The 24,896-nt window shown below is 42.3% G+C and overlaps 1 protein-coding gene across 1 annotated transcript in view; it reads right to left on the reverse strand.

Moving 5' to 3' along the window:
* Positions 1-7,370: 7,370 nt before the first annotated feature.
* LOC147630984 (monothiol glutaredoxin-S15, mitochondrial-like) overlaps positions 7,371-24,896 on the reverse strand; it is a 115,810-nt gene continuing 98,284 nt past the window's right edge. The window contains exons 5-6 of the mRNA XM_086809326.1: positions 7,868-7,946; positions 7,371-7,743 (exon numbers count right to left, since the gene is read on the reverse strand). Of these exons, the coding sequence (XP_086665452.1) occupies positions 7,699-7,743; positions 7,868-7,946 (124 nt within the window). The 3' untranslated portion in view covers positions 7,371-7,698. The remainder of the gene's footprint in view (positions 7,744-7,867; positions 7,947-24,896) is intronic.

A 24,896-nucleotide genomic window follows, 5' to 3' on the forward strand; every position in this document is an offset into this window, starting at 1 on the left:
GGTGCTCCATCTCCTATTTTCTATTTGAGTTTCCCCAATGCAAATGCCCAAAATGTGAATTTTCTTGACCCCATCATACATTATGGTAATGGTGATCCAACTTTGCAAGTGTGTAGGGAGCACCCCTCTCCACACACAAAGTTTTGTCACCGTCATTGGATGTTATTCAGGTAAGATATAGTACTCTATCTCATGTTTTCTACGTGAGTTTTCCCAACATGAGGGCAGATTTGTCCAAAATGTGGGTTTTTTTAACCTCATCTCATGCCTGAATGGCATGCAATGTGATCAGTGCCAAACTTTACAAATGCTTAGGAGGCATCCCTCTCCACAAACTTAAGTTTGATAGAATATGTAGCAAATTTACACAATAGATGCTACAACTATAAAGAAAAAATAAAAGTATGATAAACTTTACAAATGCTTAGGAGGCATCCCTCTCCACAAACTTAAGTTTGATAGAATATGTAGCAAATTTACACAATAGATGCTACAACTATAAAGAAAAAATAAAAGTATGATAATCTCTCTCTCTCTCTCTCTCTCTCTCTCTCATATGTACATGTGAGAGGGGAGATGATATAATTTCCTTTTTTCTATGTGTCTTAACTACAGTGAGTTAAGATTTATGTAGACTTATGTAAAGTATAAGGAAGGGAGTGGAGCGATGCCATTTTTCTCTCTCGTATGTGCATGTGAGAGGGCAATGATCGAATTGGACTTTTTTGTATGTCAATAGCTGCAAAGACTCAGAGTTATGCAAAGTACAAGAAAGGGAGTGGAGCAATGCCATTTTTCTATTCACGAGGGAAGCCTCTCTCCCTTTTTGTGTGTGTGCAAAGCGCTCTCTCTCTATCTCCCTCTAATGCAAGGGGGAGACAATAGGATTACCCTTTTTCTTCCCTGCTAAGACTCAGACATACACGAAGTATAAGAAAGGGGGTGCGGCAATGAAATGGAAGGGAAGCAAGATTCCTCATACATTAGATGAAGGCCTCTCGTTTGATGTGAGGTTTTCATGGGGGAGGCTAGTAGGAGACAAATTTTCTGTAAGTTCCAAAATTTACTTTCATTTTTAAAACTTGCACCTTTTTTCCACTTGGTTATTTTTTTTAGCATAATTATATTTATATTTATATTTATAAACACAGCAGAAACATACAGCAGTCTACTTTTCACAGAAGCCACTCATACCCTATCAAATCGTAGCTCAATATTCAGTAAACCATAGATCTGATCCCACCTCTCCTCCTCCTAAACAAAATATGAATGCTCCCAAGAAATGTGATACCCCAGCTACAAGCCAGCCACACAACTAGTTTATAAGGAAAGCCACCATGAGTGTTAGTAGTTTTTGACTATGAACATGGTGAAAGTGGATGCCACACCCAAGAGATTACAAAAAAATCCCCCAAGAATGTTAACAATATCCAACTGTGAACATGGTGAAAGTGGATGCCACACCTGGGCGATTTCAACTAAAGCCCCCAAGAGCGTTGGTTGTATCACTGATTTTGTGAACATGGTGAAAAGTGGAGAGAGTAGATTCTGAGGGAAAACCTAGACTTTCTCTCATTAATTGAGGTAGATGTGGAGCAAATTATCTTTAGGTATCTTGAGGGATAATCTTGATAGTACAACCGAAAGAGATATCTATACTAAAGAAATGTAAGCAAATGAAAAACAACCACAAGATGGTAGGAGGAGCCATCAAAACAAGAAGCAATGCAAATCAAGGAAGGGTTGAATATAACTACTGCTAAAGCCACAGTACCCCAAAAGAAGAAAGGTGTTTGTGCTGAACGGGCATCTGGAGGTGGTTAAGGACATACACACCAAGGCAGATAAAGAAAAGATCAAGATGATCTATAAAATAGAGGTTAAGCTTGCAATTTATGAATCTCAGACCCCTACATAGATGGAGAAATTGGAGGAATATGTTGTCGATGAGTTAAAGGGGGTGTGAAGGAGTATTTGCGAAAGTTGAAAGTTGTTATGGAGGCTCCCATACAAAAATCTATAACACCAATTAGTCTCCCATGGAAGAGAAGACCAAATTCTAGGACGGGGGAAAGAAACATGAAGGAAAGATTTCTTGAGCATGAGAGCAATGCAAAAATCCAATTTAAGTATAGGAAACGATCTAAGATAGATTGAAAGGTGGATTGAAAGGTGGCTTGAATGACGGAAGCATGAATATAACCAAGGAAATTGAGGAGCTCCAAATGCAAAATGTCAAACTAATGCATGCGTTAGCCAAGATAGACAAAGAAAATATTGATATGATCCTCACAATAGAGGCCAGGCTTGCAGTTTATAAAGCTCAGACCCCTTCAAAAGTGGTGGAAAATCATAAACTATGGGAGGATCTTGGGCCTTAAGGCCAATCGAAAAAAAAAGTAGGAAACAATTGAGGAGAAAAGTAGCCATGATGAATTTTGAGATAGTGTAATGTCTTGTTTTTAATAGCAAGTACCACCATGATAACCATCAACACCAAGTAGGGAGAGAAGGAACTAATGGATTTAGCTTTTTCTCTGAATCCATAATTATTGAAGAGGAAGAATTGCCATCCAAAACAAAATTAGGTATTTCATGACTCTTCCATCGGGAAGGCAAGTGTCTTACCCATCCCACATGTTATAAGAGTCACAATAAAACTAAACGCAAATATAACCACAAATTAGCCAAGTGAGAAAATACACACATATTAACCAAGTGAGAAAACAAATTATCTAGAAAGTAAAGTAAGAAAGGGTTGAGGAGAAGAGTAGAAATGGTGAAAATTGATTGGATTTTTTTAAATGCAAGTAATAGAAGTGCTAAAAGGAAATAAAATTTTGCCATCACAAGGGGAGCACTTGGAAAATCAACCACAACAAAGTTCATTAATTAGTTATGAGAGCTAGAAATGCAAGGATACATGTAATAAAAGGAAAGAAAATATAGTTGCACATGAAGAGTGTGTGTGCGTGTGTGTGTGTGTGTGTGTGTGTGTGTGTGAGAGAGAGAGAGAGAGAGAGGGCATACAAATAGACATGGAGAGACATTTCACGTAAAGTTTAAATATCAAGTTATCACTAAAGCACCCGCCAAGTTGCACCCGATGTTATGAATACTTGTACCACCAAACATTTCAAATTGTATATGATTGGAATAATGTTGGATACTATGAAATAATGTTACTACTAAACCGTCCACCAAGTTTCACCCAATGTTAGAGCTACTTATACTTCTAAGCGTATCAAACTATATATGCTACCATAATAATGTTTGTTACTACAAAGTAAGTGCTTACACCATAATCTATTTTAGTCAAAATTGTAAACTAAAATGTCACACTTTTAAGTCAACATCACATGATGAAAAGGATCCTTATGTGAGTGTGTGCATATGTGTCAAATTGGGGATACTTTATGTTCATCATTGTGATTATCTAGTTCGTAGAATGATTTTATACATAAAGAGGTCATGTAAGTTGAAAAACCACATTAACCATGGTAATTTTCTAAATGAAGATAATGACACATATATTAATATGGTGAACAAGGTCATTTGTAATGAGTTTGTGCTAGTATGACCATGAAGCCAAATTGAGAATGGTCAAAAAATTACAAGGAAGTAAATTACAGTATCCTCACTTTTGCTTTAATATTTTTAAAATGCACCATGCATGATTTTTTACACCTATCTCAAAATTCAAAGATTTTATTATAATCTTGCAATAGAAACTTGATGAGAAACTAATCTTGCATGAGCTTAATGCCAAACGGGGAAGTGATCAACTTTATGTACATATTTGCTTATGCCTAGAACTAGTGGGCCCCGGGACTACTTTAAGTTTTATCCAGGCCTAGTGTGAAAGCTAGTTATTTATATATAAAGCGTTTTTTACATTGATAAATACGCATGCCTTCCCTTGTAATAGATTCCTTATCAATTGTCCTTCATATCCCTACCCTCTTGCTTGTGTTTTATTGAATCTTACTTGCATGATGGATGCTTGGTAGATAGATTTGATTTTAGATTTCTCCCTCTCATTAGCTTCTTCGCCATCCATCTTTTGTGAGAGAAAATCACTTTGAAGGTTATCTCCTTCTTACGTGCATCTAGGCAAAGGAAGCTCTATCATCACACCCATTTTGGTGTGACAACAATGTGAGGAGGGCGGCAACGGATGAGCTAGCGGAGAAGTTGCATTTAGGACTCTATGACAAAGTACCAAATGACCATTGATTTGGCAAGGTAAGCTCTTGACTTGAACATATTTGGCACCATCAAAATGGGAAAAATCATAGGACTTAGCTTGATTTTCTCATCCATTCTAAGTTGAATTTCATGCCTCGAGAGGATTAGGGTGTTTAGCATCAACATCTTGATATAATAGAAATGCAAGAAAGAGATTAACTAATGACAAGGAGAGCGTAATGACAAGACAAGGTACTTTATCACAAAGCTCATATGGTAATCCATTAAATAGAGGGCCTTTATATAGGCTTGAGCACATCTCCATTAGCCATTAATTATGGATCCTATGCTTTACTAAGCCATTCCCTAATCTTGCCTAGATTTGAGAACCACCTCCCTTAAAGTGAGCACCGACCTCAAACAAGACACCCACACCTATTCCCATAAAAAGAGATCGTTTAACATGCAATTTTTCGTCGAATGGTATTGCTTTACAAAGTTATAATCATGGAAAACTACTAGTCTCTAACAACAAGCATTCCCACCTTCTAGTTGCCTTCTTTTGGCTTCAATTTGGGCAAGACATCTTGACTTTTGGGCTTCGTTTCAACCTTTGAATCTTAGTCTACGGATAACGTAGCGATTAATGTAGCTCATCCATCAATTGAGGGTCACATAGCACTCACCGTTGCTTCTAACATTCACCCAACATCACTTGCTATTTTCAACACTCTCTCGAAAGTGTTGAACTACTACCACCATACATATATTCGATCTACACTCTTAGTCATTTTCTAGAGTGGTCTATCACAAATGCATCATAGGCTACAATATGGTCTTAGGGCTTGAAGTTTTATACAAGGGTAGGAATATAATGAGTGGATTAAACACAAGGTGAGAGAGGTGCGCTCTTCCATCATTTAGAAGAGATGTTTCAATGATTGGCCTCTTTGGAAAGCCCCTTCATTTGGTTCTTCTTTGATCATTATATATTTTCTTGAGTGTTAGCTTGAGCCTTCTTTTTGTTCCAAACAATCTTTCTTTATGTGGCCTAATTTGCCACAAAAGTTGCGCTTCACTCTGGTTCTTGGTCCTTTGTTGGTGAAGAATATTTTCTCATCATAATGTGAAGTTTCACCCGCGTTGACTTTGTCTCTTCTCCTCTTCAATCAAGGCTCCTTCAATGACGATGAAGGTGGGATCGTCGAGTATATTTTTTAAGGTAGCCACCAATGGGCTAAATGCTTCCAAGGCCCTATGGGATTCTCCTCATCCACTGGAGATCCAATACATGCATGTTATTCATAACACTTCTCATTTTGTTTAAGAGAGCTTGAAGTGACTCACCTTCTTTGATGTCGAATCCAAAAAACCGAATTTTCAAACTAATTTTAAAGTTCTTTTATTTGGCACCAAACAACTTTTCTAGTTCATCCCATGCTTTTTCTTCCAATGAAATATGGTGGATAAAACTATCTTCTAGTCCTAATGTAGTGATGGCTAGGACTCTCTCATCTCTTCCAAGATAAAGTCTTTTCTCTTCTCCTTCCAATCTAGGATGCTTCTTTCTTCCACTAACAATCCCTCAAAGTCCGTCTTTCCTGATTACAAATTTAAGCTTTACTTGCCATGCATGAAAGACATCACCACCATTAAATTTATCAATTGAGTGGAGTTATCATGATTTCCTTATGAAAATGAAAAGATCTTAGCAATAGAGTGACCCAATGCTAGTATCTAGTCCCTTACAAAGGTAGAGAGATACATTTTATATGATTAACTCTTCCCAATTCAAAAACTGCAAAACAATAGAATACCATGTTTTAGGAGAGTAAATTGGAGTATCAAACCAAGGAAAAAAAATAAATCTGATGGTGCACAAGGCTTTAGCAATACTCCAATGGTAAATTTAACCCCTTAATTATTGTAATTAACACTAATCACATTATTAACTAAGGTAATTTTTTCTTAACAAACTAGAAAATGATTTGAAAATTAAAGCTCAAATATTTTACATGTGATACTATAACTCCATGGCTCAAACAATCATGCTAGATATGATCAAAGAGATCAAAATTACCCTTGTATGCTGAAATTTTTAAGGGAGTTTCTTGGATGATTATATTGATCACTTCTTGCCTTCTTTCATGCTTTCTATCCTCGAGTTGATTTAGTTGCTCCAAATAATGCCTCCTTGCAATAGATGAGGCAAAACACTTTGATTCTTGATGATTTTAGAGCTTGAGAAAAGAGGGAGAAAATGGATTAATGATTAATTACAATGCTAAAGATTTTATTGACTAGGGTTATCCGAGGAGATCAAAGGATGATAGGTGGCTCTGATACCAACTTGAAATTCAAGCCTAGAGAGGATTAGGGTGTGTAGAACTAGATTAGTATCAACATCTTTACATGATAGGAACATAAGAAAGATATTAAGATTAATAACAAAACTAGAGCATAATGACAAGATGAGATTTTATCAAAAAGATCATATGATAATCCATTAGATAGAGGACCCTTATATAGACTTGAGTACATCTCCATTAGCCACTAATTATGGCTCTTAAGATTAATTAATCTATCCCCTAATCTTGCCTACATTTGAGGACCACCTCCCTTGAAGTGAGAATCCACTTCGACTATTTCCCACCTTCTAGGTGCCTTTTTTTGGCCTCCATTTGGGATGGACAATCCACGTAAACCTTCACATTTGGGCTTCCTTTGAACCTTATTCTATGACTAATGGAACTTATACGGCAATTCATGATCACATAGCACTCCCCCTTGTTCCTAACATTTACCCAACATCACTTGCTAGTTTCAACATTCCGAGCTTGGGATCACCCAATATTACCCATTGTTGTTTAAGAGGCCTGACTCCAAAAAACATACAGTTTTTGAGCTTCAGATGTGTTCGACTTGCTGTATTTTATTTTGTTTTGAAGCTTGTTTGTATAAAGAAACATTACTTTAATACTTGGAAGGGAAAAAAGCCTAGTTTATTTGGTGATTTACTTGATTGAAGCCCACAAGGCTTAGATTTCATTGCATTGCATTAGGAAATAGCTTAGCAGTGTATTTCCTCGACATCACTTGAAAGAAAGGACAACATATACTTGCACATAATGAGAGGAGAGTAAGGGCATTCTTATTTATCAAGACAGGTTTGAAACAAACTCTAAAATAGTAATGTGAACAAGTGTCTTTCAAAAATAAACTTTGACAAGTGGAGATCCTTGTATCCCCTGACTACCCGTCCTTATTTCAAATGTATGATTACGAGACATTGCCGCGTCTCCAAATAAGAAAAGACTCAACAGGCTCAAACAAGTAGAAAGATTCATGAATATTAAAAGTACACTTCAATTTTTTCAAAAAAGAAGAAATAATATAACAACTCTAAAGCACCAAAAACAGGCAGTTATAGCAGCTTGCTCAAGAACCTGTAAATGATTCCTCAGGGAAAAACTGGGATTAGAACACTGCTGACAGACTGTTCTTGAAGTCTTATTTCCGTGGAACTGTTTTGAGCATCTCCTCTAGCTCGCCAGACTGCCCGAACAAAACAAGCAAGGACATGTTAAATACAGATTTTTGTGAAAGCACGGTGTGAGAAAGCTTTAAGTGCATCTGCGCCGGGCCTTTTTACTGCAGAAGAAACTTGGAGATGACTCACCTCGTGCATCTTCTTCAAGATATCAGAGCCTCCAACAAATTCTCCATTTATGTATACCTGAGGGAAAGTCGGCCAGTTGCTACAAACCAACAAAAACAAGAGAATCGTTCAGATGTAAAACTGCATACTGATCAAAAAAAGGTATCGGTAAGTACTAACAGATCTGTCTGCTTCCTTTATCTGGCTAACCCCAAGCAAGATGTCTTGGCACAAAGAACTCAACAAAAAACGGGGCGAATTACAAGTACTGTATGCGAACTGAAAGGAAATCGACCCTGAACTGCTGGACTGAACCACCCTTCGAGGAAAAAAAAAAAACCGGCAATTGTTTCCACCATCTTTCGTAAGAGAGAATAGCCGGCGACCATCTCTGACGCATGCTCGATCTCTGAAACCGGCCTCTGGTAGAAACCAAAGTGCGGTAGACTAGCAGTCACCCTTCCAATTGTAGTCCAAATAAATAACAAATTAACAGGAGCTAGAATGCTCCAGAACTGAAACGAAATCGACACCTATTGGCCCCAAAGCTTGGCGCCCCTTTCGGTATTTCTTTATTCAAATTCAATGGAATGTATAACTGAGTACAACAAAGCCAGTCAAGGAAAGTAAACCTGCATGTTCAATCTGGCAGCCCTCAAGACCTCTTAGCATAGAGGATTCACATACAGATCTGTGTCCCACAAAAGCAACACACTGTGTTTCCCTCTAATCAACCAAGACAATTCAACAGGGCAGCCTTGAGCACACATCTGGCTGTTCCATGTTCATGGCTTCAAACTCAGCCTAAAAACCAATCCATTGTCCAGTCTCTGTTTCCACCCTTCAAACTGTTATACCCTTCTGATGGGGAGAAACCTGAATTAGGGTTAGAGTTCATTCATGGGAGACATACACAGAGAAGCAAGGGAGAGAGAGAGAGAGAGTTGTGGGGATAAGTCAACTCATGAAAAGCATGAGTGTGTGACTCCCCTATCACACATGTATATTGCAATAGTACACATAGTGCACTTAGTACATTAAAAGTACTAAGTGTACTATGTACTATAACTTATGGGCTTGTACACACTATAAGGGTGGGCATAACGCCTTTACCCCAACAACCTCCCACTTAAAGGCAAAGTGCCCTTAAGTAAAGGAAAAGAAAAAATCAGCATGTACATGATAATATACAAGGCCATATCAAGGCTGAAAATGACCTCATCCAATGCCCATCAAGTGTCTGCAATGAGCAAACCGCTCCGGAGGCAAACTCTTCGTCAACAGATCAGCCGGGTTGTCATCCGTATGAATCTTAACAAGCTGAATTTGCTTGTTCTCTATCACCTCTCTGATGAAGTGATACTTCACATCCACATGCTTCGTCTTTGCATGAAAGACAGGGTTCTTTGCCAACTGGATGGCACTCTGACTATCACAATGCAACAATGGAATATCCCCTGTATAGCCCAAATCAACCACTAACCGAGATAGCCATAATGCCTCCTTGCAAGCCTCTGTGGCTGCAATATACTCGGCCTCTGTAGTAGATAAGGCTGTGCACTTCTGCATCCTGGATATCCATGACACAGCACCTCCTGTGAATGTAAACACATAACCGGTAGTAGACTTCCGGTTATCTGGATGACCGGCATAATCCGAATCCGTGTAACCATGCACTAATGCATCCTGTTTGCCAAAGCAAATGCACAAATCCTGTGTGCCCTTCAGGTATCTCATGACACCTTTCACTGCTTCCCAATGCTTCTTGCCAGGGTTGGCCATGTATCTAGAAACCACTCCCACTGCAAATGCAATGTCCGGCCTAGTAGCAACCATGGCATACATGAGACTGCCACAAGCTGAAGCATACGGAATCTTGGCCATATCAGCCCTGTCTCTATCTGACTGTGGGCTGTCCATAGCACTGAGTTTCACATATGGAGGCAAAGGAGTACTAGCTTTCTTCCCCCCGTCCATATTGAACCTCTGCAAGACTTTGCCAATGTATTCCTTCTGAGACAAATACAACACATGCTGATTTCTGTCCCGAAGTATCCGCATACCCAAGATGTGATTTGCATCACCCAAATCCTTCATATCAAAGGTTTGATGCAGCCTCTGCTTCAAGGCATCCATCTCTTTACGAGATTTCCCGGCAATCAACATATCATCAACATACAAGATGAGGATCAATAGACTGCCATCCAAAGCCTTCTTGGTGTACAAGCAGTGATCTATGTCACTTCTCCTGAATTTCTGTGATTTCATGAATGTATCAAATTTATGATACCATTCTCTTGGTGCCTGTTTGAGCCCATAAAGACTCTTTTTCAGCTTGCATACAAGCTTCTCCTTTCCACTCACTGCATAACCCTCTGGCTGCTGCATATATATCTCCTCATGGAGATCACCGTGAAGAAAAGCAGTCTTCACATCCATCTGAATCAAGTCCAGATCATCATGCGCAACCAAAGCCAACACAGCTCTAAGTGTGGTCATTTTGACCACTGGAGAGAAGATCTCATCAAAGTCCACACCATATTCCTGCTTGAAGCCCTTAGCCACTAACCTGGCTTTGTATCTTGGCTTTGCATCTGATGCAACTTTGAGCCTGTATACCCACTTGCATGGCAAAACCTTCTTGCCTGCAGGCAAATGCACCAATTTCCATGTTCCATTTTTATGCAGAGAATCCATCTCTGACTTCATGGCACGCTCCCAAAGAGCCTTGTCTGCCCTCTGTAAAGCCTCTTTATAACATGAGGGCTCCCCACAGTCAGTGAGCATCAAGTAGTCAACCCCTGGAACAAACCTGTCAGGGGCTCTGGAGGGTCTAGTGGACCTCCGTACCCAATGACCATCATTTGCAGGTTGCTGTCCAGCCTGCATATCACCCATTGGTGGCTCCTGTTCCATGCCATAAGGCTGAAAAATCATGCCCGGTATATCCTCCAACTGTGGTATATCCATAGGGATATCTTCTGCCATATCTGGCTGTCCATTTGGACCATTTTCAGCACCATTTAAGGGCTGGTTTTCCTGCTGTAATGGCTGATTTACAGCCCTTTGTTGTTGTCCATGATGTCCATCATCATCAAAGATGACTCTGCCAGGCTCCTGTTGCCTTGCAGGCTCCTTATACATGCATGTTTCATCAAAAATGACATCATTGCTGCGTATGATCTTTCTATTTATGGGATCCCAAAGTCTATACCCGATTTCACCTCTGTCACCATATCCTAGGAATATGCATTTGTGAGACTTGGGATCAAGTTTGGTGCGCATTTCCCTGCGTATGTGCACGTACGCAACGCAACCAAACACTCTCAAGTGCTTGTATGACGGAGGCTTCCCTGTCCATACTTCTTCTGGCACTTTCCCACCAAGCCTCGTGTTAGGTGACCTGTTTATAAGGTGAACGGCTGTCATAACAGCTTCAGCCCAAAAACCATGAGGTAATGCAGCATGTGACAACATAGAACGGACCTTCTCCTGTATGGTCCTGTTCATCCTCTCTGCTGTCCCGTTTTGTGGAGGATCATAAGGAGTAGAGAGCTCCCTCTTGATGCCTTTAGCATCACAAAAGTCCTGAAACTGTTTGGACATATACTCTCCACCATTGTCGGAACGCAAAGCCTTCAGTGTTTTGCCAGTTTGATTCTCAACAAGAGCAACAAACTTCTCAAACACTGAGAATGTATCACTCTTCAAACGAAGAGGATAAACCCACACCTTGCGTGTGGCATCATCAATAAAAGACACAAAATATTTTGCCCCTCCCAAAGAAAGCTGAGGCATCTCACATACATCTGTATGCACAAGCTCTAACTGAGCATCTTTCTGTCCAAGTGCTTTCTTGTGGGGGCACTGTAGTTGCCTACCATATATACAATGCTCACAAAACTGAAAACTTGAAAACTTTAGAGAAGGCAAGTAACCCAAACGAGACAATTGCTCCATTCCTTTGACACTCATGTGTCCCAACCGGCTATGCCACATAGAAATTTCCGGCAGCTCGGTTGCATTTACATTAGCATGGTGACAAACACCTGCATGCATAAAATAAAGAGTGTCCACCTTAGAGCCTCTGGCAACAACCAGTGAGCCCTTACTAATTTTCCACTTTCCACTACCAAATGTGGTAACATAATCAGCATCATCAAGCTGTCCAGTAGAAAGCAGGTTCTTCTTGATCTCAGGCACATGCCTGACATCATGGAGCATAAGCTGTGAGCCATCTGAAAACACAAGCCTCACATCACCTCTGCCAAGAATCTTGCATGCATGGTTATCACCCAAATAAACCACTCCTTCATTGCCAGCAGTATACCTGACAAACAAGTCTCTGCAACCTGTGACATGAAAGGAGGCACCTGAATCAATGATCCATGAGTGCATACCATGACCACCTGTAAGAAGTGAATGGGCATCAAGTCAAGAAGTAAATAGGACCTCATCCTCACTGCCACCTGCATGTGACACATTGATTTCTTCGATCTTGACTCCACTTTTGCCCTTTGGCTTTACATCTTTGGCTTCATCCTTCTCTTTGTCTTTGCCTTTTCCCTTTTCTTTTTGATCATTTTTCCATTTGTAGCATTGTTTTTTGATGTGTCCCTTCTTGCCACAATAATGGCATTCCAAATCCTTTTTGGAGCGAGACTTGCTCCTTCCCCTTTCTTGGCTTTTTCCCCTTTGTTGGGATCTCCCACGTGCATTCATTGCATTGGACTTTCCAACAGAGTTGTTTTTCCTGTTCATCTCTTCTTGAAGAAGAGCACCCTCAACATCTGCATATGACAGCATAGCATGCGAATTGCTAGTGGCTGTCCTGAATGTGTCCCAACTCTCTGGCAAAGTGCATAACAGAAAAGTGGCTTTGAACTCATCGTCCATTGCCAGCTTTTGATTGATAACTTGGCTGACAATACCATTAAACTCATTGAGATGGGCTGTCATAGACGCCCCTTCCTTCATCTGAAGACCTATGAGTTTCTTCAACCAATACACTTTGCTTGAGGCACTTTGTTGGGCATACAAGTCCTGCAATCTCTGCCACATTCCCCAAGCTGTCTTCTCTTCACGAATGCTGAAAAGTAATGAGTCTGACACAGACAACATGATAGTAGATCTTGCCAGCTCATCCATATCTTCCCACTCTTCAGCTGTAAGAGAAGCGGGCATCACACCCCTTTCTTTGATAGGCTTGTGCTGCTTTTTCTGAAGCAACACATTGTAGCACTGGGTTTGCCAAATATCATAGTTATGCGAGCCTTCAAGCTTCTTGATGTGAAGCAATGAAGAGCTCTCACCTGTGGTTGCCATAGCAAAATGCAACCTTTAATGCCTGACTCCCTGCAAATGTGCAAACACTGCACCCAAAAGCACACAAAGTGCTCACAGTTTTTCTCCCAAGCTTTATCTCCCACTGCGGAAGCAAGAATGCAACTTTTCTCCCACTTTATGTGATGAAAACACCAAAATCTGGTTGCTGCAGATTTTGGACAGCACCTTAAATGTGCTCTTTTGCCCTTCCAAAGTACTGTACAGCAGTACCAAGTGCTCACCAATGATGTACCAAACCTGTACCGACAATTTCAGCAGCTGAATTTGAACCTTTTGATCACTCAAAACAGTGTACAGCCATGTCAAAACATGCACAAAGCTGTGCCAAATCTGTACCAGCAGGTACAATAGCAATAATTGCTCTCCTGGCTGTCCAAATGAGTGAAAATCAGATTTTTACAGTCACGAACACTGCATAAAACAGTCCCGAACAGAAATTGGGCAAAAGCCCCTTGACTGCAAGCTGATTTCTGAGGATTCAAGGCATAAATGTCTTGCCTGCTGCTTTGCCAAGCTCAACAAGCATACAAACTTGAAAAGCCCCTTGATTTGAGATCAATTTCTGATCATGCATGGTACATTGACGCACATGAAGGCATCCAGAGTGTTCACGATGCTTCCCCCTGGCCACATATACATCAAATACATGAAAGCCCCTTGATTTACAGGCACATTGAGTGCTTGTAAGGCATCAGCACATTATCCACAGCATCAAATGCGATTGCCTGCATGCAAATCAACTCAATCGGCACAAAAGCCCCTTGATTTGCACTGCAATTTGCTGCGATTTTGCCCAAATGTGCGATTTTTCACATCATACAGCATGTATGAGTGCTTAATTGCACAATTACATCAAAAGCCCCAAATTTCGACATCCAATTTCCTGCAAATTGATCCTGATTTGATCAATTTCCTGCAAATTGATCCTGATTGTGACCAATGTCACCCAATTTTGCCAATTTTGCTCAAAAATTGAGCAATTGGGCACCTGTACCTGCTCAATTGATAATTGTACCTGCTCAATTGCAAGTCCCAAAAAAAAATTGAAGCAAAATACCTTTCAAATTTCTGATTTTTCTCTTCAATTTGCAGGCTGTTGCAGGAAAAGAGGGGTTGATGCTGATGCTGATGCTGATGCAGAAAGCTATTGCTGCCTATTGCTCTCTTCTGCTTGTGAGGGGTGATCTGTAGACGAGGACGGCATCACAAGGGTCCATTTAGCACAGCTTCCCTTCGCTAATCCTGCCATAGCCCGATTGCTAGTGGCTGTCTGTGAGATGGATTCGAAGGAGTCAGCCGCCAGTTCTCCAGCGAGCGAAAGGGCCCCCTGGAAGGGTTCTGCAGTTCTGCCTTCGCTTACTTGTGTGCTGTGCGCTTCGCTCAGCTTGCGGATGAGAATGTTTCGCCTAGCGCCAAGCCTTCGCTTGCGTTTCGATTGCCACACTCGCCTGGCTGCTGCCGACGCCTTGATTGTTTTACGCCGTGCGCATCTACGCCCAGCGCCCTAGCGCCAGCCTTCGCTTCGCTCGCCTCCACGCTCAAGCCTGCTTTCGCTCACGCTTCGCCTAGACTGCGAATGCTGCCTTGTGCCACGTGCTCGCCCAGCCTGAAGTCGACAGTCCTGTATTCGCCTTCTTCTCCTCCGTTCTCTTGCAAGCTTCTGGCTGCCTGCTGCGACTCTGATGTAAGCTGCTCACGCTATCGCTGTTTGTACTGCAGGAAGCCTGCTTCGCCTGCATGTACACACCCAAGCCAGTCACTTGCTGCTAGCTCTGATACCAGTTGATGGGGAGAAACCTGAATTAGGGTTAGAGTTCATTCATGGGAGACATACACAGAGAAGCAAGGGAGAGAGAGAGAGAGAGAGTTGTGGGGATAAGTCAACTCATGAAAAGCATGAGTGTGTGACTCCCCTATCACACATGTATATTGCAATAGTACACATAGTGCACTTAGTACATTAAAAGTACTAAGTGTACTATGTACTATAACTTATGGGCTTGTACACACTATAAGGGTGGGCATAACGCCTTTACCCCAACACCTTCCTCTCACAAAGGGCCAGATGAAACAACTCTGCAGCAGACATAAGCCAGTGGAAAGAAAGAAAGATTGATATGTTCAGAAATTACCAATTTTTATGTGCAGCGCTGCACCGCAGGGTTTGACTGTACCAGTCTGTACTTGCAGCCGCCTGTATCAACAACTCTGCATCACACGTGTGCACTTGTCTGTACGGATCTGTACTTGCAGCACGTGTGTACCTGTCTGTACTTTTCTCCCTGCAGCAGCCGCCTGACTGATGCATCGCCTGAACTGCTGGACTGAACCGGTCTGTACCCGCCTAGACCTGTCCGTACATGTACCTGCATGCGTCTGTGGACCTGCAGCCGCCTGCGTCAGAAAGTCTGCAGCAGCCGTACCAGCCTGTACCAGTCTGCGTCAGATGACCTGCAGCGACTGTACTGTTCTGTCCGTACAGTACCCACCTGCAGCCCCTGTATCGTACAGGTCTGCACCTGCACAGTAGTCGCCTGAACCTGCAGCCGCCTGTACCAAATAGTGAGCAGTTGCCGCCTATGTCAGCTGTCGTACAGCAGCCGCTGCCTGTACCAACTGTACGGAACTGCACCGTACCTGACTGTACCTGCTGTCCGTACCCTGGTCGCCAGTACCGCCTGTACCAGCCGCTGTCGGTAAACCTGCAGCCACCTGTTCTGTACGGCCTACAGCCACCTGTTCTGTACGGCCTGTGTTCTGTACGGCTACTCTCCACAGAGCTGTGTTCCCCTTCTCCTCCACGCAGCCAACTTGCACGACTTCTCTCCAAAAGCAAGAGAGAGAGAGGAGAGAGAGACGTGTACCTCCAAAAATGGAGTAGCCCCCTCCAATAATATCCTAGTGGCCCCTTTCTAAAGTTATCAAACTTTCTAAGGGCCACTTATGCCTAGGGGCCACCCAAGGTTAAAACATTATAAATAATAAATCCCTTGGTCCCTCTTCACACTTGGGGATGTCCACACATACTACCATTTGTCCGGGCACCCAAATATGAATCATTAAATATTTATCTTGCTCACCAACCACCATGCCCACACTTGTGCTGTTTCACTTTTACAGGGTCATGACATACCCCCCTCTTGAAAAATGGCAAGCGTCCTCGATTGCAATCTGGTGATACAACAAAATATCCAAAGTGAAATGTACAATATGGCAAGATCAGTGTCCCAATCTCTCTAAGCCATGCATATGTAACAACATTCACTGCAAACCAATGGTGTAGTAGTAGTCCAAGTTGTATACCACTGTGAACCATACACAACCACAAAATCCAATGTGACTAGTACACATATATCATAGAAGTCCCATAAACAGATGTACTGTCAGCCATCAGTACCTTCGGGTGAGACAAAAGCTGCACCGACCTCTAGATGTCATCTGAGCCTGTCTGTATCAAGGGAGTGGAGGTGCTACCCCCCTCTTGAGCATCAGGCAATGCTCCAGACCCATGCTCTGCTGAACTTGTATGAGCCGTAACAAGAGTCGGCTCCAACTCAAAGGCATCGAGATAAAGCTGCAAAACCTGAGGTGAATCTGTTAAGTCACCTTCCTCCATCCACTTCGCATCCATCGGTGAATAGTTCTTGAACTTCACAAGATAGCGACGGGAAACTTTACCTCGTACCTTTCTTTCCTTATGTGCCAGTATCTGCTCTAGAATAAGAACCTCATCAAGTTCCTCAACTTCCGGCTCAGCCTCATCTAATACATCCTCAGGCACATCCCCATGGAAAGGTCTAAGTAGACTCACATGAAATGCATTGTGAATCCTCCAGTGATCTGGTAGCAAGTGATAGGCCACCTCACCAATCTTTTCCAATACCTGAAAAGGTCCAAAATAACGCATGCTCAACTTAGGGAATAAGCGCCTTTACCCTTCATCTTCTTGAGCCTAGCTTTTTCAAATCGCAAAAGAACCCAATCACCCAATGCAAACTCTAATGCATGTCTGTGTGACGGTCTGCTGCTTTCTTTTGCTTTTGCTGAGTTTTCTGGAGTGCCAACTTAACTCTCCGATAAGCTTCATCCATGTTCTCCACATACTGATCAGCCTCAAAGATCTTATCCTTTGTGTGCAAAATGGGTGGTACCTTCTTCCCTCCTTCCACAATCTCAAAAGGCGCCTTGCCCGTCGAGATATGGACAGTGTTGTTATAAGCAAACTCCACCAAAGGAAGATACTTTTCCCATTGTTGCTTGTGCTCTGACACACAACACTTAAGAAGATCTAACACTGTAGAATTAGCCTCTTCCGATTGACCATCTGCTTGTGGATGAAATGAAGATGAAAACTTGAGAGTTGTACCCATGTTGTCAAACAACCCTCTCCAGAATAAACTCGTCATCCGTGGATCACGGTCACTAATGATAGACGAAGGCAAGCCATGATACTTGAAGATGTTCGCCATGAACAACTTCACCATATGATCAACTTTGATCGTCTTACGCACGGGAATGAAATGAGCCTGCTTACTGAACCTGCATATGATAGTCCAAATGCCATCATTCCCCGTTTGTATACGGGGAAGATCAAATATAAAATCCATGGCAATGCTCTCCCATGGTCTATTTGGAATAGGTAAAGGCTGAAGTAACCCTGGTGTCTTTTGACGGTCAAACTTCACCTTCTGACATACGATACATTGCCTAACAAAAGCATCAACATCTCTTCTCAAGGTCGGCCAATAAAAGAAAGTCTCAACTGCTTTGACTGTGGCATCAATACCTCTATGACCTGCATACGGTGGAGCAAGACTTTCAAACATGACCTTGAGTCGTATTTGCCTGGTAACACATAGTCTACCATGCATCAACAAAAAACCATCTCTGAGAGTATAATGATCATGCCGCTGACCCTCAGACATCTGATCATAGAGCCTTCCAAAATCCTCATCATGGGCATACTGCTCTTTCATCTCATCAAGCTCATGATGATAAGCAAGTGAAACTGCTGAGACCTGTGGCTTGCGTGACAAAGCGTCTGCCACAACATTCTTTTTACCTTCCACATGCACAATTTGGAAGTGGAACATAGACAAAAAATTGGCCCATCGCATATGCTTCTCAGAAAGTTTAGTTTGCGTGAGGAAATAACGGAAGGTCTGATGATCTGTCTGCACAGTGAAATCAGCCCCAAACAAATAGTGTTTCCATGTAGAAAGAGCATGAATTACAGTCAACATCTCTTTCTCATAAACCTGTAAATGCTTCTCGGCATTCTGCAATATACGACTCTCATAGGCTATCACATATCCTTCCTGCATGAGAACTGCCCCAATGCTGTTTCCACATGCATCACATTGGACAACAAAAGCCTTTCGGAGATCCGGTAATACCAATACGAGATCCGAAGTAAGCTTTTCTTTAAGCTTTTTAAAGGCTGTAATTTCTTGATCAGCCCATCTAAACGGAGTTGCCTTCTTTGTTAAGGCATGAAGAGGCGAAGCAATCTCAACAAAATACCGTATGTACCGCGTGTAATAGGAGCACAATCCCAAAAAGCTGCGTACATCATGCACGGTCCTCAAATCTAGCCAATTAAGAATTGCTTCCACCTTAAAAGGATCCATACGGACTCCATGCTTAGACACAATATGCCCCAAGAAGTGTATCTCTTCCAAGAAGAACTTACTCTTCTTGCCAATGACCAGCCTATGCTTCCAGAGTTCTTCAAACACAATGGCCAAATGCTTTCTATGCTCCTCCTCAGTATGTGAATGCACAATCATATCATCAAAGAATGTGCCCACAAACGCTCTATGAGGCCGGAAAATCTTGTCCATCATTCTGGTAAATGTGACAGGTGCATTTGTCAAACCAAAGGGCATAACCAAGAACTCATATAACCCAAAAGTGATTCGAAATGCTGTCTTATGCACATCCTCGGGTCTAATACGTATCTGATGATACCCGCTTTTCAAGTCTATCCGACTAAAGACTGTTGAGCCTTGTAAGCGGTCCAGTATGTCATCGATCCTCGGAATAGGGAATCGATTCTTGATGGTATTCTTGTTTAGCGCCCTGTAATCAATACACATGCGCCAAGAACCATCTTTCTTTTGCACTAAGAGTACAAGTGAGCAAAAGGGTGATGAGCTAGGCTGAATCAACCCTTTATTCAACAACTCCTGTACCTGACTCATAATTTCTTCTTGTTGGGCTGCACTAACACGGTACGGCAGTCTATTTGTGGATCTTCATGCCTTTCCGGAGGAAGTTCTCCTGGCAATGACTCGGAAAAACAATCTTGGAACTCACATAAGAAATCAGTCCTGTCTTTATCTAACATAGACAAATTAGATTTAGACTCATCATCTTTTACATCCTTTACAAAAATCAAGTACGCAGAAAGATGCTTTTTTCATTACTGATGAAATTGCCGAAGCTAATACAATAGGAACAAATTCCCCTTTAAGCTTTACATCCAAAATATGCTCTTTCCCTCTATGAGTCAAAGTAATCTTCCTATTGTATGTATCCACCACCGCATGTACTCTATGGCACCATGGCATACCCAACAAAACATCACATCCATCAAGTGGCATGATGAAAAACTCCTCACTGTCTGCAAAGGTTTTGGTTTCTTAGACTTGGGCTCCCCTTTTGTGTCAGACTCCTTTTGGGACTTACGCTTGGGATAATTAAAAGACATATGTCCCTCCTCTGTACAATAAAAACATTTCCGAGCATCCATCAAAGCCTGTCTCTCCTCAGGAGTTCTCTTGGGCATTGGTAACTTCTTATACCGCTTCTCTGTAGACCCTTTTGCATCGCGCGAAGCATGCCCTGACTTTTCAGATTTCTTGCTTGAGCTTTTACTACCTTTAAATCCAGATGAGACCCTAGTGAGTAACGCATTTGCTGTCATAGCATTCTCTATCATTTGCGACATATTTGTTACTCGAGTCTTTATGCAATAGTCACGCACTTCCTTGGGCAGCCCACAACAATACTTCTCCACCTGCTCAGACAAAGGCACTGCACGATAAGAAGTAACTGGGAGTAAAGCTTCCCAAAACTTCTTATTATAATCCTCCAGATTTTCACACTTTGATGCATCCAACTTGTGCCATGCTGTCATTACATCCACCTCAAAAGTAGATGTGAGCCATACACGGAAGAGAACACCTGCTTAAACTGTACCCAAGTAGATGGTGCTATGCCCTGTAAAAGAAGAGTGGACCACCACTGCAATGCATTGCCCTTGAGAAAAGTTGCAGCTTTTCTCACCTTAGAGGATTCCGTGTAATTACCACCAGAAAAAGCAGCGTCAAACTGCTATAAAAAGGTAAGTGCCTTTAGCTTATCTTTGGCCCCACTGAACGTGTCAAATTTCACTGCAGCTCCCCCTTCCCTATAATCCTTCGCCTTACCCATAGGCGTTAGATTATCGTAAGGAAGTGGCTTCACAAGATTGCTACCCCCGGCATTCATGCCCATCATAGGGTCAACATTACCAATTCCCACACCTGGCATTCCATACATTCCAGCCATGTTTCCAAACATACCACTATGCATACCGGGCTGCATGTCCCCATACATGTTTCCTTGCATTCCGGACTGCATGCCCCCAAACATGTTTCCTTGCATTCCGGACTGCATACCACCATACATATTCCCTTGCATACCACGCTGAAAACTAGCTCCAAAATTCCTTGGAATACCCATGCCTCCCTGAGGATAACCCCCAGTCATGGATTGGAACACAGAGCCACCACGAAAATAGCCTGGATGCATAGACTGCTGAGGAATAGATGGCTGTCGGAAAAAGGAACTCTGTGAGTTGGCACCAAAAGCATGTTGCATGTTCGGAAACTGTCCAAAAGATGGATCCTGTGGGAAGGCACCACTATTGCCCTGAGGTGGGTTCTTAGAACGCACTTTCTTCGTCTTCTTTTCAGGCTCAGAACGAGATCTCATAAATTCAGAAAACTTCTCACTTTGAGTGAGCTGCATAAACACATCCATTACACCTGCCAAACGATTTTTAAACTGATCATCATCTTCCTCTTTACTAGGTATATCTTCTGGCTGTGTTACATCCTCATATTGTGCATCTACTGCAGCCTGTTCTCCTGCAAGAATATCCTCAGATTCATTTCTCTCAAGAGAGGTCTCTTGCTCTTCCTCTTCATCATAAAAATATTCATCTTCTGTGTCTGACATGTTGCTGAATTTTTCAGCAATGACTTTCCTCGAGTCAACCACGAGCTCACCCCCTTAAGAAAGTTGATGATGGGTCCCGGCAACGGAACCTTGAAACCGGCCTCTGGTAGAAACCAAAGTGCGGTAGACTAGCAGTCACCCTTCCAATTGTAGTCCAAATAAATAACAAATTAACAGGAGCTAGAATGCTCCAGAACTGAAAGGAAATCGACACCTATTGGCCCCAAAGCTTGGCGCCCCTTTCGGTATTTCTTTATTCAAATTCAATGGAATGTATAACTGAGTACAACAAAGCCAGTCAAGGAAAGTAAACCTGCATGTTCAATCTAGCAGCCCTCAAGACCTCTTAGCATAGAGGATTCACATGTTGGAAATAAGTGCACACTAGGTGTACTATTTCTCTAGTCTAGTTTCAGTTGAGTCTTTGTGTCTTGAGTCTAGTGCCATGTGGCACCTCTACATTTATCCCATAAGTGAGTCTACTCAATCTTGTACTTCTCACCTATAAATTGTAGGTGTCACATCAATAATCTATCAATCTTGTGTCTTGTCTACACTCATCTCAAGGTAACTCTTTGTCTTTCATTTGTTTGTGTTCTTGTTTCATTTCTAGTCTGCTCTTGCTTTCATATTTCCTACATGGTATCAGAGCCATGGTTTTAGGGTTTCCCTGTTTTTTCTCTCCAAGCTGTCCCACTCAATTCAGCGCAGCCCCTTGGTGTTTGCTTGGTTCAATTCTCTCTCTCGTTTTGATCTGTTCGGTGCAAAGCCTCCATCGCCATGGACCTCAGGACACGGAAGGCACGCGCTCTAACACATGGGCCTCTCTCTCTGGCATGCACCAACCTCTCTCTCTCTATCAAGCAATGGCGAATCAAGAAACCCCTACTACTGTCGGGACAGTGGTAGGAGGAGCTCCGACATCAGCGTTAGCATCCTCACGGGCAGCTGCTGGTCGCCATTATTCTGCCCGCCACAAAATTCTGACCGCCCCTGTTTTCCATCAGTTCTGCCTCGCCATACTCCAGTTGAAGGGTTCATGTTTCTTCCTGACGATGTTCTTCATCTACTCCATCAGCATAAGGCTCTTCATTATGGTGCGAATCTTTTCCTTCAGCTGGGCGACTCTTTCTCTCGATGGCATCTCTCTAGGTGCAGCCCGTGCTGCCCCTACCCTCATCGCTGCCCTGATCTTCCCCTTCGTTTTTTCACCTAGCGGCAACATCTACAGCAGCAGCTCAAGGCACAATTTCAGATCTGCCTGCCCATGTCAGGCCCATGCATCTCTACCTTCTCTCTCTCTACTGCCGGCGGCCTGTCCTCTAGTATTGCACATGCAGCAGCTACCCCCGCACTCTCTTCTTCATCAACATGTCTTCTCAAGTCGTGGACCTCCTGGACATTCAACTCATGCAACAACTCGTCATTTTTGGATCTCTGGTCTTCTCGACATCAGCTCGACACCTCCTTTTGTGAAGGCAAACTCCAATGCTGATTTTGGACCTGATTTGCAACATCTGTGCAAAGGGCATTTTCCCCTTTGTTATTTCCCATTTCCTCTTCATCTTCACATGTGGGTTAGCTGTCCATTGGACCAGCCAGACCTGCAGCAACAAATTTAAAGCAGAAATCCAGTGTATGTTGTGTTCTATTTTCAGTTTACTTTCTATCTCTTGAAAAATTAAAAATCTCAGTTCTGAATCTCTATCTTGTACGGAATTAGACACTGCCAAATATGGTAAGACCTTCTCATCTCTCTCATAATTGTCTATGTTTTCATGCTATCTACCACCATTGATCACCAATGATGTAGATCATGGGGTAATATCATGTTTATTTGTCTACATGGACTTATCTTGTCCCTATCCAAGAGGCACCCTTGCATTACCCACTCTAGCAGGAGGATTGACCTTGAGGAGGGATTATCTATCTAGGTCCATCTCTCTATCTATCTACAATCAGTCAGCCTCTCTGTCTATGTGTCTATCCTGTGTGTCTATCCTGTCACATGTCTTTGACACTCTATCTATCAGTCTATATGCCTCTCTTTTGTGGATTAGCTACCCACATTCTCTTGGCAATTTTTTGTCTATGTCCCCATTTATCTTCTATTTGTCAGTCTCTCTCATGTCTATCTGACATTCTCTCTCTCTGTTGGACCACTCTACTGGCTGATTGTCTCTCTCTCTGTCTGTCTATGATCCACTCTTGTCCCTACCCTTGTGGACCCATATGAGGATATCACTTGAGGAGGGGTGTCTCAAGATCTTTTGTCTCTCATGTCTTGTCTCTCAATCTATCAGTCTTTATGTCTGTCTTCTAGTCTTGTCCATCTTGTCTTCTAGCTTGTCTCTCAATCCTTGTCTAGTCTCTCTGTCTTGGTCTTATCTTTTGTCATGTCATAGTCTTGTCTTTTTGTCTTCCTCCTAGTGTCCACTTAAGGAGGGTGTTGGAAATAAGTGCACACTAGGTGTACTATTTCTCTAGTCTAGTTTCAGTTGAGTCTTTGTGTCTTGAGTCTAGTGCCATGTGGCACCTCTACATTTATCCCATAAGTGAGTCTACTCAATCTTGTACTTCTCACCTATAAATTGTAGGTGTCACATCAATAATCTATCAATCTTGTGTCTTGTCTACACTCATCTCAAGGTAACTCTTTGTCTTTCATTTGTTTGTGTTCTTGTTTCATTTCTTGTCACATGCACTCTGCACTTAGTGCATGGTGACAAGATGGCTCATCATCAGAAGTGCAACATTTGTACAGTTTTAGAACCCAGTAGGATGATATTTGTCGTACGCCGTGACCCCATTGTACATCCTCAGTCCAAGGATAAGTCAGGCACGAGCTACGTAGGTCATTCCTCAGCCTTAGTGGGTCAGTCAGTCAGTCAAGTCCCTTAACCCACTTGGAGAGAATCATTCATGCATGTAGAGTCAGTAGAAGCCTTAGGGTTTGCATCAGAAAGCACTCTGCATCTTGCATAATATGCATACATATGCCTATGCATCATTTAGAACATCCCCAAAGCCTTAGGGAATTTACTGGGATTTATCTGGTATTTTTCCCATATTTATTAGTATTTATTTATCATTATTTGCATTATTGGGCATTTATAAATATTAACTTTATTAAATGACCAACCTCCAGTTAGTATAAATAGGCTTGCCTAGAGCCTCTTTTGCTCATTCAGTCTTCATTGTGCTAAGAGCTCTCCTCTCTCTTGCTTTCAGCCCAAGACTAATCCAGCCCTAGTGCCCATAAGCTTTCTTCTCCAGCCCCTTGAGATCCATAGCTTCAGCCCAGCCCTAGGTGTCTGTCCTCAGCCCTCTTTCAGTCCTGAATTCAGCATCAGTCCATGCCATAGATTCAGCATACTCCTCAGCATAGTTCCACGCCAGAAATCAGTAGCAATCAGCCTTCATACCTGCGTTTTGGTGCAGCAGTACAGCAGGTCATCTGCGTTTTGCTCCAGCCGTA

Source organism: Cibotium barometz, chromosome 15 (genome assembly GCF_041138505.1).
Source record: "Cibotium barometz isolate CiBa-2024 chromosome 15, ASM4113850v1, whole genome shotgun sequence".
NCBI classification, from domain to species: domain Eukaryota; kingdom Viridiplantae; phylum Streptophyta; class Polypodiopsida; order Cyatheales; family Cibotiaceae; genus Cibotium; species Cibotium barometz.